The sequence below is a fragment of the Momordica charantia genome (genome assembly GCF_013281855.1).
Source record: "Momordica charantia cultivar OHB3-1 chromosome 4 unlocalized genomic scaffold, Mcharantia_2.0 BLBB01000004.1, whole genome shotgun sequence".
Lineage (NCBI taxonomy): Eukaryota > Viridiplantae > Streptophyta > Magnoliopsida > Cucurbitales > Cucurbitaceae > Momordica > Momordica charantia.
Window position 1 is genome coordinate 5759065 of NW_028275162.1, and position 19602 is coordinate 5778666.

Genomic DNA, 19602 nt, shown 5'->3' on the forward strand with positions numbered 1-19602 from the left:
CAACTCGAACTAAGTGGTCCCTGATTCTTCATTCTTCACTTGCACCCAACGACTCCTGAAGAAAGATTTCCACTCTGATGACTTGGCACTTCCACCTAAGTTCGTTGCCACTCTAGAGACCTCAACACCAATTGTAATCTTTCTCCTCAATGCACTCGCTTGCCTACACGACTTCATCAGCTCGCTAATCCGTTTAACAACTGGAGTATTATCATGATAGTCTAGTGAATACCTCATCGAGTTGTTCCTCTTTCCCTTTCCTTTACTTCTCAGTTGTTTTACTTGAATTGATGACAGATTCTCCTTATTTGTCCTGATTGTCAATACTGCTAGTTCTTTTAAGTCTCCCCTCGAACTATCTGCAACTCTGTGCATAACCTACCTCTCCGATCTTCTGGTAATGTCAAACCTCAACACTTACATTGAAGCTTCTCTGTGGCCAACAACCACTACCTCGGATCCCCTCATGACTTTCCACCTACTTTATGCAAACTCACTTCTGTAGCCTTCGTCATCCAGCTTCCCCGCTGATATCAAATTCATCCTGAAACTTGGTATATACCTAACATCATGCAAAATTAGCTCGGTCCCATTGTCAGCCCTCAAACGCACCTCCCCAAATCCTTTGACCTTGGAGAGTCTCCCATTCCCTGTCCTCACCATGTCATGACTACCTGTAGTACGTGAGGGATGTGAACCAACTCTTGTTTGAAGATACATGCACCGAAGCTACACTGTCCACTACCCCATTCTGATGATGAATCCACAAATGTCGTGTCACTCTCAACGAATGCTAACAACATGTCATTTGACAAACATTTGTCTGTATTTCTTTGGTTTGATCCTCTTTTAGCTTATTGTAGTGTTTCTTGAAGTGACCCTTCTCATGATAGTAAAAACATTCAATCTCAGTACTTCCACTCCTCTGATTATGTCCCTGTTATTTTCCATATCTCATTTTCCCTTTGTCTTTGTTCTACACTGCCAACACTGACTTCATAGAGTTCTCCCTATCAGAAGTGGATGTGGAATTCTTCCCACTTCCTTTCCCTGCGAATCTCCTTAGCAATTGCAGCGTCACAGATATCTGAAAATTTCAAACTCTTATCCCCCAACGAATTTGACAGTGCCATCTTCATTGTTTTCCAACTATCAGGTAAAGAAGACAACAACTTTATAACATTCATTTTATCTAAAAAAATGATCTCCATCGACTCCAACTAGTTCATCAGTTGAACGACCTCATTGATGTGGGAGTTCACCGTTGTGTCTTCCTCCATATGAATGTTAAAGTATCTCGTATTAAGATACAACTTGCTGTTGGTAGAGGGCTTTTCATATATGTCCGTCAGCACCTTCATCAATCCCATCGCTGTTTTTTAACTCGCTACAAGTCTTGCCACATTCATCTCAAGCACAATCTGATGATCACTACGACTTGTTCATTTATCTCTGCCCATTCATTGTCTGTCATCCCAATCGCCGGTCGTTCTTTCAGGTCTTTGTGTATCTTCTTGTATGTAAGAAGATCCACCACTTGCATCTTCCAAAACCCAAAATTTTCCTCGTCAAATCTGAAAACCTCATCGAAGTAGTGATGTGACTTTTTACTAGATCTCATGCATGATGCTGAACCTTACAGCATACCACTTATTGGGAAACTTACTTATCAAAAATATTTTCCTCTTCCATAGTTTTTCAATGAAAACTAAGTCAACCACACAATAAGAGAAATATAGGGTACAACAATAGAATCATAAGAATCAGCATACCACAAATTTATATTGGTTCACCTCAACTATGAGCTATGTTCAGTCTTCCGCGACAACGGCCACTAGCTTTTAGGAACTACAACAATAGAATCATAAGAATCAGAATGAAAAACCTCACTAAATACCCACGAGAATAGGTTGCCGACGATACTTTACAACTCCGGGATCTCGCCTCTGAAACTCTGCCAAATACAGTTCAACCGCCACTTTAGTGTGCAACAACACATGAAACAAAAGATAAACAAAAAAGTTTTATTTATAGGAGGCTAAATATCTTAATCCTATTTTTAGTTTTGGCTCCATATTATCCCAACACATGTGCATGTCTTTGAGAATCTTTAAAGTACATTACTAAATATTTTCTATTTAATTCTATATAAAATTCAACGTGGATCTAAATGTTTAATTTTAAAACTTGTTTATAATTAATCAAATTCATCTACTGTGGGGTGAATTGTTCATTCCTATAGTTAGCTTCATTCAATTTGACCTATTTCAATCCAAAATAGTTCATACAAACCAAAATCTCACTCGACATCTCTAATGAACTCTAAGATCTAATCTTCTAATCATCCTCTATTTATGTAAGGTAATACCACACTAGATTGCTAAACTTTCAACCACTTACCCCAAACTTATTTTATAATTTCCTTATTTAAATAATATGAGAGAATAGCTTATGCCGTCGGTAGTTCGTCCTCTACCCATTGGTAAAATATACTCTACTGTTTGTCCTTATTTACTCTATTTTTTTTCCTTTTCTTGTTTTTCTTTATTATTATTATTTTTCATTACTACCTCCATATTAACAAAAATGTATCACCTAAAAAAATTAAATTAGGGAAAAAGTTATCCTAAGTGAAGCATTACCTAGGATTGTCAAGGTTCTTGGATATATCAATAATTCAACTAACGGAAGCATGAAAACTACTAAAGCATAGCCAATTCAAATATAACTCAATGACGATAGAGACCAGCTAGAATAAAGCCAACATGATAATGATTAAAGCGATAAAAGAGATGATAATGTGGAGAGAAATTATAAGAATAAGGACCAGACTATATTATTTGTTGATCAACCGCCAAATGAAAGAATGGGGTTTTCGAAAGAATTTGGTTGGGAAATGGGAAGTGAATTTAGTAAGGACGGAGGGCAGGATTGTTCCCTGCAGGATAGTAACTACAGATGACAAAAACCCAATTGTTTTGGCACTTGAGCATTGCACAACCAATTTGTTTGGTGTCCCTCCACACCACAGCCCTAAAATGCCCACACTCGCCCCCGACGCACTTGTTGGCGTTGTAGTCGTAGAACTTGCTCTCACTTGCCCAGAACTTCACCGTCAACTCGGCCGACGTCGTCTCGTATGCCTCTAGCAAGTTTTCCCCATAGGGTCCACCGGAGTGCTTCATCTCGCAAGTAGCATGTTTAGAGTTGGCGTAATTCTGAGCGTAGTCGGCCAAGGTTTGGTTCCAAGTCACAGGACCAACGCCATACTTCGCGCGGATCGCGTTGTGGATCGCCACATACTCCTGTGGAGTGCTGTATGCATCACCTAGCCTTAGGCTTAGTCCCACCAAGCACAGGACGAACACCAACTTGGGGGATAATGCCATTTCTAAACTCAAAGGCAAAGGTTGTGCTTTGAAGGGATAACTAATTATGTGTTATGTTGTTTTGGTTGTGTACCTTTGAGGGCTCTCCTTTAGGGTTTTTATATTGAAACCACAACTGAGGTAGGCTTCCATTTTAGGGAGTTCTATTATTGGTCTTTGTCTCCCATAAAAAGGTGCCTTCAATTTCTCTCTCTCTCTTGAGAATGTGGCTATTAATTTAGTCCATTGAAAATAGTTTCTCCTGTATAAGAGTTGTGTTTATTTTAGGTTTTAACTTAGTGGTAGAACACATAAATCTTCCCATCTTAGTGGTGAAAGGTATGTTAATTTTCAGAGAGAAAATTGGAGAATGCATCAATAATTACTTCTTTTAATTGGTCAATTTACATAATTCCCTCTCACACAAAAGACTAAAATAACTTCCAAGATCTATTAGTCTATTAGGGATCGACTAAAGATCATACGTTTATCAATAATATATTTGATCAATGATATATTATATTAGTGGATGAACTAATATTTATTCCTTATTATATAGTATATCACTCTATATCATTGATGCACACATCTATCAATGACATAGCCCATCGATGTAAATGAGTATTATATGAGAGTAAAATAAAAATTACGCAAAGATATATCTTAGCATACGCAAAGTCATAATTGTATTGTTATATTTGCAAATATGACCATTTGAATTACCATCCATTAAAACTTTTCAAAATTAATCTAATGCACAAATTAACTACATCCTCTAATGTTATTTCCATCTTTTTTTCTTGTGTGTGAACTCTCAAAAGAGAACTTTTGATTTTTTTCATAAAAAGGAAAAACGTAACTAACAATTAATGTGTTCATGTGGGAGTAGAATTTCGAACTCACATGACATACTTTAAACCGCTGAGCTGTCGTTCAAGTTGGCGATGTATTCTAATCATTAGATATTAGTACCACCCCTTTAAGATTATAGGGTTGAAAATACTCCTTTCCACGACTTCTATCATAACTTTTAATTAACGTATTCTCTTGATGCGTGTGGCAAAGATGGAACAAAATAAAAAAGTTGTATACTCTTCAAATGGCCATCTTCTTTATGGAAAATCCTATTTTCACAAGGTTGTCTTTGTCTATACATTTTTTATTTATATAATATTATGTATTGGGTGATAAACAAATTTACTTGAAGACAATTTTTGCAATGGATTTTAAATTTGCTGCGATTAACGGTGGAGGATGTACCTTTTATGTATCCTTCGGTTGTGGTATGTTTTTTAAATACTTTTTTTTAATGAATAGTGATGCCTCTTTCAAGAAAAAAGAAAATTGGTGAGCATGCACCATTTTAAATATGGTAGTTAGTAACACGGTGTGTACATGAAATTTTGTAGTTTGATAACAAATACATAAATATATAAAAAAGAATAAGATAGCTAAAAATTATAAGATAAATTAATTTTATAAAAAATCAAGAAATTTTGTAGTTTGATAATAAATACATTTATATAAAAAAGAATAAGATAGCTAAAAATTATAAGATAAATTAATTTTATAAAAAATCAAGAGGTTGATTTAAAAGTTAAATTGAAGTAAATTATGAAAATAATGCAAATTTAAAAGAGCAAATAAATTGATAAGAAATCTATTCACGGATAATCTTCCATATTTCTAGGATTGAACTACAAACCTTCAGTTTACAAAACTGACGCTCTACCACTAAGCTATAGAGGCTGTTGTTAAATTTGATATTTATAGTTTTTTTTAAATTAGACATTTAGAGTTGTCCAACATATGTTATTAATTAAATTAAAATATCACTTAAAAAACTAATTAAATTAAAGTATATTTATTTAGATAATACAAATTAAAAATGCTAAAGAGAAACTCAACAAACTAGTCCGATGAGTCATTAATTTTATAAAATAAAATAAAAATAAATAAAATAAAGGTTAAAACCTTGGGTACACATTTTTTCATCCTCTCTTACTCTTCACATGCTTTACTTTCTTGTCCTTCTTCTTCTTCGTGCGGACACCCTCACTTTAGAAATTTAGGGGGAGTTGCGTGGAGTAGAATTGAGGGGATAAATTTAATCATTGTTTGGGAAAGAGAAATTTATATACAGGGAGTTTCCCCCAAATAACTATTCAACTCCCCAATTTGTTTCTCTCTCTTTCTTCCGATGGACTCTACATATTCTTTATATTTTCTCCCATTTCTCTCTCCACTCATCACTTTTTTACTACCATATTACTCTATCTCTACTCTTCCTCTCATTTTTTTGTTATTCATCTCAACTCACCACTCACTGAATTTGAATCTCCAACTTAGAATTGCGATTAATTCTAAAAAGTTTGATACATTAAATCTTTTAATTTTATTTAAAAGTCTACTTAGAATCTACGTTTTAAATATCGATGTGGATAGAAATATCGAGATCTTAATTTCATTTATTTAAAAGTCTACTTAGAACCTATGTTTTAAATGTCGATGTGGATAGAAATGTCGAAGTCTCAATTTCATGGAAATGTCGATTGAAATATCGATAAAATGTTGATGTCGATGGATATTTCTAGAAATGTTATAAAAATAAAAAATTTGTAAAATATATTTAAACTAACAAGTAAGCATTTCACCATTTCTAAATAAGATAAAAATGATTAATATTAATATTATGTCTATATTAGTCAAGATAATTTTCATATTTTTGTCTTTTTTTTTTGTGCAATATTATAGAAATGTCGATTTATCCTCATGCCGGTGTCGAATCCATGGACACATGGAAACGTCAATGCAAATGTCGACACGTAGACGGAAATTTAAAATACTCTTTGCTTAGAACTAGTAGATGTGGAGACAAATATAAATGAATTAATTTCATTTTAAGTATGAGTATATTGATTTTAACACTTCACTATTAATATCGATTTTTAGCCAAATCGAGTATAGCTCAACGGTAATTGACATATGCTTCGTCAAACTAGTAGGTTGTGAGTTCGAATGTCCCCCCAATATGTACTAAAAAAAAAAAAACCTCTCACCTTTAGGAGAATATTAATGTATTAATTAATTGAGTTAGGCTTATGAATAATTTTAAAATCAATCCAAAACATAATTTTTTTCTCTTTTTAAGATGTTATCACTAAAAATTGATTGGATTTTAATTTTATTTTAGACTCTAAATTTCTGTAATGATTTTATTTTAATACCTAAACTTTCAAACAAATACTTTGTTTCCATCCTTGAACTTTACAGAGAAAAAAAAGGGCAGTTACAAATCTGGCAAAAAAATTTAAAGAAATAACAAATTTAGCATCTACATTTTAGATTTGTAAATATAGCAAATTTTCTAGAAAAAACGGAGGTCCAATAATAAAATGTCAAATTTACCCTCATAGCATTGATATACCATTGATATAACACTGATATATATATATATATATATATATATATATATATATCTGATATATACTTGATATACATCTGATTTACTATTGATATACAACTCATATATCATTGATATAACTATAATATCTACTATTATAACTTCTTATATGATTATATTATTTACTATTTATTGATTTACCACTAATATATGTGTAATATATTATTGATATGCCTTTGATATACCATTGATATAATACTGATATACAATTGATTTACTTCTGATATATGTATGATATCTACCCATATAACTTCTAATATGATTTGCCATTGATATACGTATGATATAACTATGATTTCTACTGATATAGGTTCTTATATGATTATATAATTTACCGTGCTGATATATAACGTTTATATATCTGTATATATACTTGATATGTCTTTAATTTACCATTAATATTACTCTGATATCTACTAATATAACTTCTCATATGATTATATGATTTACCACTAATATAACCTTTTTTAGAATGACCACTAATATAACTTTGATACATCTATGATATATACTTAATATGTCTCTAATTTACCATTGATATAACCATGATATCTACTGATATCTAACATTGATGTATCTGTGATCTACTGATATCTACTGATGTATATCAGATATCAATTAAAAATATATATAATATGCCACTAATATACATCAAATGTACATCAGAGATACATCAGATATATATTAGATAAGATATACATAGGTATATCATTAAAAATATATTTAGTATAGCATAAATTAGAGATACATCAGATGTATATTAGATGTATAATATATATTCTAATGTATATCAGAGATACATCAGATATACATCAAACGTAGATCGGAAATATATCAGAGATATATTGGACGTATATCAGATATACATCAGATGTATATAAAATATCATAAGGGTAAACCTGGAATAATAAAAATTCAGAGAATAAAAATTCAAATATTTTGTCATATTTACAAAATACAAAACTGGTTGATATTTTTGTAAATATGTATAAAAGGTTTAGCTACCCAATACAATTTCCAAAAAAAACTACTTTAAGTCATTTATTTGAAATAAATTATTTGCCAAATATACAATCATGCCCTTCAGATGTAATTATAGAAGTAAGCAGACTTTTTGACGTAGCTCTAACTATGAACACAAATTGTGAATGGTCGATTTGTGTAGCAAAAATTGTTTACCTCGGGTGTATGAGTAAAGTTTTAATAAAAATGCTAAGTCAATACCAATATCGTCATTTGCATTGAGTTTCTAGCTTACTCAAGTATCACAAACATTATTGCTCAATTTTATTTAGATAATCAAATCAAAATGAGAGAATATAACAAACAATATAAACATATGATAATAAAGAGAAAAAATAAATAGGAAGAAAAGTCTTACGGAATTGATTTCACCTACTGAATTTATAAACCAATGTTTAATTAATCAATCTAACTATTAATTCTATAGGTCAATAACCCTCAAATCTCGAATGCCTCGAGCGCAAGTTAACTCTAATTAAGAAAAACCAATGTTATTTCCATCTAGTTTTCAATAGAAATCAAAGGCTTTATAATGAAAAATCTTTTAATGATCTCTAAAGGACTTCTCCCGAACATAAGATTTAAGTCTAAGATCAATTAACATATGGTCAAATGATTAAAGGCATGAAGCGTAGAGGAACAAAAATATATAGAATATTCAAACTCATTCAATCAAGAGAACTAAATACTCAATCCATAAATTAAAATTCAATAGCTATATCAATCCTAAGATAAAAAAAATTAGCTACTGATATTTAGTGTAAAACAACAAAATTCCAAAGAAAGTTACAGAACAAAACTAGAAATATTAAGTGAAAGGAGAAAATAAATATTCTTGTGTCGATTGATCGTCATTAAGCCAATTTCCATGATTGATCGTCATTAACTCAAAGGCAAAGGCTGTGCTTTGAAGGGATAACTAATTATGTGTTATGTTTTTTTGGTTGTGTACGTTTGAGGGCTCTCCTTTAGGGTTTTTATACTGAAACCACAACTGAGGTAGACTTCCATTTTAGGGAGTTCTATTATTGGTCTTTGTCTCCCATAAAAGGTGCCTTCAATTTCTCTCTCCCTCTCGTAAATGTGGCTATTAATTTAGTCCATTGAAAATAGTCTCTCCAAGAGAGTGTTTGTTTTAGGATTTAACTTAGTGGTAAAGGTTGTTAATTTTCAGAGAGAAAATTGGAGAATATAAATAGCTACTTCTTTCAATTCAATTCGTCAATTTAGATACAAACCCAATAATGTATTTATATTCATATAATCCAAAATCATAATTTAAACATAATTTAAACAAACAAGATCCATCTCAAACTCATTGACTCGTAAGACTAAAATAGCTTGGAATATCTATTAGTTGCAACTCTTATATTTTTCCATAGATGATTAAACAACTTCTCTTTGTCATTGAAGACCCGGTTGTTACACTCCAACCAAAACTGCTATAAGACCGAATCTATTGCATTACACCACAATATAGAACACCTTGAATTGGACAGGCTAGAAAGCACTTCACCTGTTACAATTAATGATAGATTATATTAGTTGATAAACTATGTTATTAATAAATATTTATTCATTATGATATAGTATATCACTCTATATCATCGATACACATCTATCAATGACATAGTCTATCCAATGTGAATGAGTGATATAGAAGAGCAAAACAGTATTTACATCTTAGTAGATGTGCAATTTTTTTTTTCATATTTGCAAAGTACCGTGTCAATTACATTCCATTAAATTTTCCAAAATTAATCTGATGAGCATTACCTAAATCCTCTGATTTCATTTCCACCCTTTTTTGGGTGTGTGAACTCTCCATTGCAAGAGAACTTTTGATTTTTACAGGAAAAAGAAAAATGTAGCTAACAATTAATGTGTTCCGATTTTTGGAACAAAATTAAAAAGTTGTAATACTCTTAAAATGGGCATCTTCTTTATGGGTGATCCTAATTTCACAAGGTTGTCTTTGTCTATACATTTATGATTTTATATAAATATTTATTGGGTGATAAAAAAATTTACTTGAAGATAATTTTTGTAGAGGATTTTAAATTTGCTGCGGTTTTATTTATCCTTCGGTTGTGGTATGTTTTTTAATGCCCCCATGCAGGATTGAACTACAGACCTTCAGTTTACAAGACTGACGCTCTACCACTGAGCTATAGGGGCTATTGTTAAATTTGACATTTATAGTTTTTAAATTAGATATTTATAGTTGTCAAGATATGTTATTAATTAAATTAAAACATATCACTCAAAAATCTAATTAAATTAAAGTATGTTTATTAAGATGATACAAATTAAAAATGCTAAAGAAAAACTTAAGAAATTTATCTACCATAGCTCAATAAGTCATTCAATTTTATCAAATAAAATAATAAATAAATAAAATCTAGGCTAAACCCTTCGGTACAAATTCTTTCATCTTCCTCTTACCCTCATCCTCTTACCCTCATCCTCTTACCCTCACATGTTCCACACTCAGACACAACTCCCTTTAGAAAAATAGTGTTTCCACCGAGGATCCCCTACAATACAATGTAATTCTCATAACAATCCTGCTATTCTCTTTCCCTATTGATTCTTAAACAAGGACGAAAGACATCGAATAAAGGGGAAAAACATACCTTATAATAAATTACACTTTTTGCGGATACCAAAATATGTTAGGAAAAATTTTTCCCAACAAAAAGAAAAATCAAGTTTTAGTGGGAATAAAAGTTGGAAGAAAGAAAAAGAGACAACTCTTTATATTGTTTGGGAAGATAAAAGAGTTACACAAATTTTGAAACTTCATTATTAATTATAATTGAAAATAACTCATAATTCTTTTTAGTTAATTTATAGAAATAAAAGACAAACTTTACGAATTCTGACTCTTTATATTATAATTTTTGACATTATTACACAATAAGCATAATTAGCCCTTTATTGTTATTCTAGTTAACTCATTATTTTGATGATTCTAAAAAAAGCCCTAAAAATTTAGCTTTTTAGTTTTGTATTTTTTCCAAGGGAATTTAACTTTTTAGTCATTAGTTATGAGATGTGAGCATTTATGTAGGTGGGAAAGAGAGACTAAGAAATGGAGAGAGAGAGTTAGTTGGAGGGGAAGAGACAATTATCATTATTTTAATAAAAATATTTAAATTAAAAGTACTAAATGAAGGGAGAAAGTTTCTCGTGCCTTTTATATATACTATAGATTATCACATTATTAAATATTATTTAATCTATAAACAAATAGCGAAGCGAGGATTTTTTCTAAGGAATACGAAAACTTTTGCATTGGTGATATTATATATATGTTTTGAAAAGAGTAACTAATTTATTAAGAGGTATGTGAGAAACATACACAAAAACTAGATGAAAGCGCTCTAATTTAAACAAGTTTTTCTTTTTTTTTTAAACGAATAATTTAAAGAAGTTGTAGATAAGTTATAATTAAAAAAATGGAAGATTTTAAAGACCAAGATGATGCAGAGTATTATATATATATATGATTTTTAATTTCTAAAAAATTAGGTGGATGGAGTCAAACCGAATCTACAAAATTATGTTTTATATAGGATAAGTAAACTACTAGACTATATGGAGTTTCAATTTACATAAATAGATTCAAGATTTTAAACTTTTGTCTTGAAGTTGGCAGATGGAACCCAATAGAATTTTAGAAATTTGCCCACTTATATATATATTTAATAAACAATTAAGAAAAATTCAAATATAGAAAAATCTTTAATTTAGGGAATTTTCAACTTCAAATCTCCCTCTAAAAAAAATCACATCTCCTCTCTTATTTCTCTCATTCATTCACAATGAAACTCTAATCTCTCTCTTTCTCTCACATCGAAACTTTGCCATCCCCTTCCTCCCTCCTCCAACGAGAGCAAGCGGTGCTACAATACCTAGAATCCAACCAAATCTGTGCCTACCTCCAAGGCTGTAAGTTATAACCTAGTATAAATAAGTATATACAGTATGTTCATTAGATCACTAATAATATTTTATTTCAAAAGTACACGTAACATATATGTTATAACTTATAATAAGTGTGTGTATACAACATTAACATAAAATGAAGTTAATGAAAAAATATGAACAAAATTGATTGGCATAATAAGAAATATAACAAACACAAACACACATATACATATACATATACACACTAATGATTTTAATATTTTTTTTTTGCAAAAGATGTAACATTCATTAGAGTATGTGAGAAACATACAAAAAAGAGGAGGCTTTAGAGAAAAGCACTTCAATTAAGAGAAATGGTAACAATATCATAATTACAAAAGTGGGGGGATTTTTAAGACCAAAGAGATGCGCACATCTTTATATCGTGGTGAGGAGCAATTTTGATGAATCAACAAAGATTCTATTGTTGCGCTCTAGCCAAATGTTCCATAAAATAGCGCCAATAGCATTGCTCCATAATATATGGTGTTGCCATGTTAGTGGCAAAGAGAGGCTCTCGCATACGAAGTGGTCGATGTGATTAGGAAGCACAAAGGCTATTTTGAAAATGTTGAAGAGACTGGTCCATATAGTTGTTGTGAATGGACAATGAAGAAATATATGATCTAGAGTCTCGTTTGATGAGAGGTAGAGAGGGCACTGATCTGGGCTGATATAGAAAGTAGGCAGCCGTTGTTGTAGCCTCGTGTGTATTTAAGGCTCGATGAAGGGAGGGACAATTGCTCTGATCCCCTCCTTGACTCCTTCTTTTCTCTTCTCTCTTGCTATCGACTAGTTAAATGTTGCAACACAATGTGCAATAATATTAAGGATCTGTTTGATAATGTTTCCGTTTTTTTGTTTCTTATTTTTAGTTTTATTGTAAAACTTAAGAATTAATTGACAGCAATTTATGCTTATTGTTTCCTATTTTTTTAGAAACATTTCCAACAAAATCAATTTTCCTTCCTTTTTTTCAATAACAAAAATGAAAGAACAATAAATAGTAACTAAATGCAGTTACAAAACTAAATTTGAAAGAATTGAAATAGTGATGAATAATAATAGAAGTTTACTCTAGTAATATATATATATATATAGTGAATAGAAAATCAACTATTAGAATAATCAATTATGCCAAAAGAAAAAATATATATATAATTTTAACAATTCCGATCATTCTCTAATTCCCGCCGATTTGTACATACCTCAGATGGTTAGTCTATATTTTTCTGAATATTTAATGGCAGAATCACAATTCATAATCATAATTTAAAAAAATATATTATTGAAATTAAATTTAAAGCAAAATTGAAACATCTCACGTGGTTTGTTAAAATAAATAAAAAAGTCATTATTACTCTAAAATCTGGATAGAACTGAAAACAATTAACAACAAAACTCTTTTTTTCTCCCTTTTTTTTTCTCTTGGCTCTTTATTGAAGGTCCAATCCCAATGAACACATTTCCAAGTTTAGTAAGGAAGTTGGTCTGGATATCCCCCTGGAGGAAAATAGTTGCAAATGGTGAAAATATAATTGTTTTTGCACTTCACCTCAGCACAACCAATATATTTTGTGTCCTTCCACACTACATTCAAAAAATGGCCACACTCATCATTCACACACTTGTTGGCCTTGTGGTCGTAGAACTCCTTCTCACTAGCCCAATACTTCACCGTGGCCTCCGCCGTCGTTGATTCGAATGCCTCTGCCAAGCTTTCGCCATAAGGTCCCATGGAGTGCTCCATCTCGCAGGTATCAACCCTTGTCTTCGCGAAGTTCTCGGCATAATCAGCCAACGTCGTGTTCCAAGCCACGGGGCCAACGCCGTACTCGGCACGGATCGTATTGTGGGCATCGACAAAGTCCTTCGGGCTGCTTTTCGCAACCGCTACGATTGCAGTCAGGGTTAGGGTTAGGGCTAGAGTTAGCCCCACCAAACAAACGGTCCAGACAAACTTTGGGGCTGCCATTTTGAGAGATGTTATGTGGTTGAAGGGGTTGGTTGCGGAGATTTGGGTTTGGTTTAGAGTATTTATATTGAGAGGGGAGAGATGGGTATGTTTCCATTTTAGTAAATTGGTTTCAAATGAAGGGTAGGAAAAAAAAAAGGAGATAAGAGTGGAGGCACCAATGAAATTCCCTAAATTATTGCTCACAATGGAACAATGTTGTTGTGTGTGGATGGTAATAAAAATTTCTAGTGACAATTTTACACCACTAAATTGAGTTATCATTTATCTAACCATTATAACAATTTAAAGGGAATTATATATTTCATCCATAATGTTTGATATTTCCATATATATCGACATTTTATATTTTTAAGAGTTCGATATATCAATACTGAGGGTTGATGAATATATAATGCGAGTTTTGTAAGCAAATGTGTAGGATTGTAATAGATTAACTTTCTTTATCATTCAAAATTTTGAAATTAGGTATTAAGTCTTTTTTTTTCTTTTTAATGACGACTTCAAAATGAAATAAATTGCTTTATAGTTATTTTTTAAGAAATTTTAATTATCTCTCGGAAAGACATGTTTTTTTAATTGAAAATGAAAAGATAAGAATAGAAAAAAAAATATTTTCAATCTAATTAACTACTCAAAACATATATCATTGACACATAAAATCAGACATTTGAATCTCTGTCTCGCAAGTGTAGAACTAAAAAAAATAGAAAAAGTATTAAATTTTAATTTAAAAAATAAAAGAAAAACGAAATAATAAATAGAAAATCATGCTGTTTAACTTTCATTAATTTTGAGGTTGGAAGTTGAATTTGAGTCAATTTTGATTTGATTACGATTTTATATTTTTGTTTTAAAATTTATGTATGAAATATTAGCTAGTTTGTAGGGAAAAAATTTAAAAAGAAAAAAGGGAAGAACAACCTAGGTTTCTCAAAAATATTTGAAAAAGAAGTCTTGATAAAGATTCTTAAAATATCTAAAATTTATTATCATTTAGTTTAATTCTAGAATATAAAATATTACTTCAATTATGTGATCTTCATATCGTACACCATCACAAAAGAACTAGGTTCAAAATGTTCGCTCCATATATTAAATTTTAATTTTCGTCGATATGTTGACATTTCATCTACATTTTCGTATATTCAGGATTCAAATTTCAAAATCGAGGAGTTAATCAACATTTCCATAGTAACGTAAATGTTTTTTGACAAAATATAAAAAATAACAACAGAATATCACTAGCTAATATGGATATAATACTAATAATAATAGTTTTTAACTTATTTTAAAAGAGCGAATTATTAAATACATTGTTATGATTTTTTTATTTTTATAATTTCTAAAAAGTTATGAAAATAAAAAAATCTGAACAAATATTTAATAATTCGCTATTTTAAAATAAGTTAAAAATTATTATTATTAATATTATATCTATATTAGTGATATTTTGTTGTTTTTTTTTATATTTTGTCAAAAAAAATTTACATTAGTACGAAAATATCGATTAACTCCTCGTGTCGATTTTGAACCATGAATATATGAAAAATGTAGATAAAATGTCAATATGTTTGACGAAAATTTAATATATGGTGTCAACATTTTGAACATAATTCTATTGGGATGGTGTACAATATGAGATCGCATAATTGAAGTAATATTTTATATTCTAGAATTAAACTAAATGATAATAAATTTTAAATATTTAAAGAATCTTTATCAAGACTTTTTTTTTTTTTTTGAGAAACTTAGGTTGTTATTCTTTTTTTTTTCTTTTAAAATTTTTTCCCTACATAAATTTTAAAACAAAAATATAAAATCGTAATTAAAAGAAGTTATATGATCAAAAGTGACTCAATTTCAACTTCCAACTCCAAAATTAACGAAAGTTAAACAGCATCATTTTCTATTTATTATTTCATTTTTCTTTTATTTTTAAATTAAAATTAAAATTTTTTTATTTTTTTAGTTCAACACCTGTGAGGTAGAGATTCGAATGTCCGACCTTTTGTGTCAATGAGATATCTTGAGGAGTTAGATTGAAAATAATTTTTTTTCCATTCTTATCTTTTCATTTTCAATTAATAAAATATGTCTTTTCGAAAGATAATTAAAATTTCTTCAAAATTAAAATAACTATAAAGCAATTCATTTTATTTTCAAGTCATTATTAAAAAGAAAAAGAAAAAAGACTTATACCTAATTTCAAATTTTTGAATGATAAAGAAAGTTAATCTATTAGAATCCTACACATTTGGTTACAAAACTAACTTTACATATTCATCAACCTTCAGTATTGATATATCGAACTCTTAAAAATATAAAATGTCGATATATATGGAAATATCAAACATTATGGATGAAATATATAATTCCCTTTAAATTGTTATAATGGTTAGATAAATGATAACTCAATTTAGTGGTGTAAAATTGTCACTAGAAATTTTTATTACCATCCACACACAACAACATTGTTCCATTGTGAGCAATAATTTAGGGAATTTCATTGGTGCCTCCACTCTTATCTCCTTTTTTTTTTCCTACCCTTCATTTGAAACCAATTTACTAAAATGGAAACATACCCATCTCTCCCCTCTCAATATAAATACTCTAAACCAAACCCAAATCTCCACAACCAACTCCTAATATCTCTCAAAATGGCAGTCCCAAAGTCTGCCTCGACGATTTGTTTGGTGGGGCTAACCCTAGCCCTAACCCTAACCATGACTGCAACCGTAGCGGTTGCGAATAGCAGCCCGAAGGACTTTGTGGATGTCCACAATGCGATTCGTGCCGAGAACGGCGTTGGCCCTGTGGCTTGGAATACGACGTTGGCTGACTATGCCGAGAACTTCGCAAAGACAAGGGTTGATACCTGCGAGATGGAGCATTCGATGGGACCTTATGCCGAAAACTTGGCGGAGGCGTTCGAGTCGACGACGGCGGAGGCGACGGTGAAGTTCTGGGCTACTGAGAAGGAATTCTACGACCCCAAGGCCAACAAGTGTGTGAACGATGAGTGTGGCCATTTTATGAATGTGGTGGGAAAGGACACAAAATACATTGGTTGTGCTGAGGTTAGGTGCAAAAACAATTATATCTTCACCATTTGCAATTATAGCTAGCTTCTCGGATGCAACACAAATATTATTTGAAGTATAAATAAATAATATTTTGTACCTTTTAATCTTCGAGTAATAACTTTTTATTTTTTTTATTTTTCATTTTTTTACAGCATCACTTTTTTTTATTTACTTGTTTCAATTTTTCTTTAAAATTTAATTTTAATAATATATTTTTGGAAATTATGATTATGAATTGTGATTCTGTCATTAAATATTTAGGAAAATATAAACTAACCATTTGACTGGGGTGCAAATTGGTAGAATTATAGAATGATTGGAATTGTTAAAATTAGGGATATAATATTTTGTACCTTTTAATCTTGGTAATTTTAGTCCCTGTATCCATTTTATTTTTTCTAATTATTAAAATTGTGATACAGGTCGAATCCTAGTTTGGGGATGGAGAACTCCACCAAAAAAATTATGGATTTAGTAATTAATTTTAAATATTTCATAAATTAATAAAACAAAAAGTAATAAACATTTAAAATTATTTTTATTTTACTGAAAAATTATTATTTACTAGTATAAATCATAATTTTTAGAAGGTATTTAATATGTTATTCATAATTTAGTAAAATAGTTAATAAACTATGTTGACGACGAATTTTGGAGAGGTGCACATGTTCCTCGGATGAGAGTGTTCACCGAGGAGCAAATAAGCCTGCAACCAAAAAACTCGACGCTGGTGCGGTGTCTACACCTTGAGGTTTAAGTGACAGGTTTTTCACTTGGTGTTGGTGGAAGTCTTTCCCTTTTATAGGCGCAGATGGCTAACCGGTAATCGGAGCAAGAAAATATGACCAAATGAGTCGTCACTTACTTGGTGTATGGTTGTAGACATACAGGTGCACCGAGCTGTACGTTGGCCTCACGGAGAGGTGAGCCCACAGTCAAATCAAGCCCATGAAATACCCTATAAATACAGACGTCCATTCACCATCTAATTTATCCCGAAAAGATCAAAATCTTGCATAGGATCAAAATATATCGATCCACCAGAGCGAGAAGGTCGATCAAGATCCACCAGAGCGAGAAGGTCGATCAAGATCCACCAGAGCGAGAAGGTCGATCAAGATCCACCAGAGCGAGAAGGTCGATCAAGATCAACCAGAGCGAGAAGGTCGATCAAGATCAACCAGAGCGAGAAGGTCGATCAAGATCAACCAGAGCGAGAAGGTCGATCAAGATCCACCAGAGCGAGAAGGTCGATCAAGATCCACCAGAGCGAGAAGGTCGATCAAGATCCACCAGAGCGAGAAGGTCGATCAAGATCAACCACAAGATCAACCGGAAGCCAGAAGGTCGATCAAGATCAACCACAAGATCAACCGGAAGCCAGAAGGTCGATCAAGATCAACGAGAAGCCAGAAGGCCGCCAAAAGGCCGATCAAGATCAACGAGAAGCCAGAAGGCCGATTAAGATCCACAAGAAGCCAGAAGGCCGATCAAGATCAACAAGAAGCCAGAAGGCCGATCAAGATCCACAAGAAGCATCAAGATCCACAAGAAGCCAGAAGGCCGCCATGAGGCCGATCAAGATCCACAAGAAGCCAGAAGGCCGATCAAGATCCACAAGAAGCCAGAAGGCCGATCAAGATCCACAAGCCACTAAGAGGTCGATCAAGATCAACAAGCTGTCAAAGAGGAAGGCCGATCAAGATCCACAAGCCACTAAGAGGTCGATCAAGATCAACAAGTTGTCAAAGAGGCCGATCCAGATCAACACACCATCAAGAGGACGATACAGGTCAACACGTCGCCAAGAGGTCGATCAAGATCAACACGCCGCCAACAGACCAATCAATATCCACAAGCGGCAAGAGCCGGTCAAGATCAACAAGCCGCCAAGAGGCCGATCAAGATTAAAAAAACAAGAATTCAAGAAAAAAAATCAAAGGATAAATATTTTGTATTGTACGAATCCCAAAATATGAATAGAAATTGTATTTAGGCAACGTAATATAATTTCTTCGGAAATCTCGTGTGAACACCCGTGTCTCACTATCTCCTGGATTTTGACGTGTGTCTTGCTCAGATTTCTCCCTCAACAAACTATATATTAATTATTTAAAAAATAGAATCATAGACGGTATCGGGACATGATGCAAAAAGCATTATTCCTTGTTTTTTTGAGTGGAGACACGACACTATGGGATCTTTTTTCAATCCTAATGCAGAGATATGCAAATAAAAGGTTTAGAAAGACAAAAAGTTTTCTAAGAAGAAATTTTAGAGGGATAAAAAAATGAGAAAAAAAAATTTGGTGAGAGAAAAATTAAAGACAACGAAAAATTTAGAGAAAGAGTAAACTTGAGCAAAACACATGTTAGAGAAAGAAATAAAAATTTAAAAGAGAGAAAAATATTAGTGAGAAAAAATTAGACTGAAAAAAGTTATTTTTCCCACCTATATAAATTCTCACATCTCAATGATATCGAAATTATTTCTTAATAATAATATTTGAATTCTTTTTTTATTTTAATTTAAGTTAACTAATTTTCCTTTCAAATTTAACTACATAATTTCCAAACCTATCCTCTAATTTCTAATAATTCAATTTAATTATCATATGTATATATATGTATGTATATGTATCAATATTTTCTATATTTTTCAATTATGTAACTAAATACTAGACTTGATTATAAATTATCAATAAAATATAATTAA

At 31.4% G+C, this 19602-nt stretch overlaps 2 protein-coding genes and 1 non-coding gene across 3 annotated transcripts; all 3 read right to left on the minus strand.

Moving 5' to 3' along the window:
• Positions 1-2811: 2811 nt before the first annotated feature.
• LOC111017384 (basic form of pathogenesis-related protein 1-like) lies at positions 2812-3469 on the minus strand. The gene has a single exon (XM_022293132.2). The coding sequence runs from the start codon at positions 3387-3389 to the stop codon at positions 2910-2912; it is 480 nt and encodes a 159-aa protein (XP_022148824.1). The 5' UTR covers positions 3390-3469; the 3' UTR covers positions 2812-2909.
• Positions 3470-9960: 6491 nt separating this feature from the next.
• On the minus strand, positions 9961-10032 carry TRNAT-UGU (transfer RNA threonine (anticodon UGU)). Its single transcript has one exon. It is a non-coding gene; the product is annotated as a tRNA-Thr (tRNA).
• A 3183-nt stretch (positions 10033-13215) lies between these two features.
• On the minus strand, positions 13216-13832 carry LOC111017391 (basic form of pathogenesis-related protein 1). Its single transcript, XM_022293140.2, has one exon. It carries the CDS (start codon positions 13799-13801, stop codon positions 13301-13303), a length of 501 nt encoding a protein of 166 aa, XP_022148832.1. The 5' UTR covers positions 13802-13832; the 3' UTR covers positions 13216-13300.
• Between the last annotated feature and the right edge of the window lie 5770 nt (positions 13833-19602).

Bases quoted from the DNA above. Each gene is read 5' to 3' on its own strand.
- LOC111017384 (XM_022293132.2), bottom strand. From the start codon at position 3,389: ATGGCATTATCCCCCAAGTTGGTGTTCGTCCTGTGCTTGGTGGGACTA.
- LOC111017391 (XM_022293140.2), bottom strand. From the start codon at position 13,801: ATGGCAGCCCCAAAGTTTGTCTGGACCGTTTGTTTGGTGGGGCTAACT.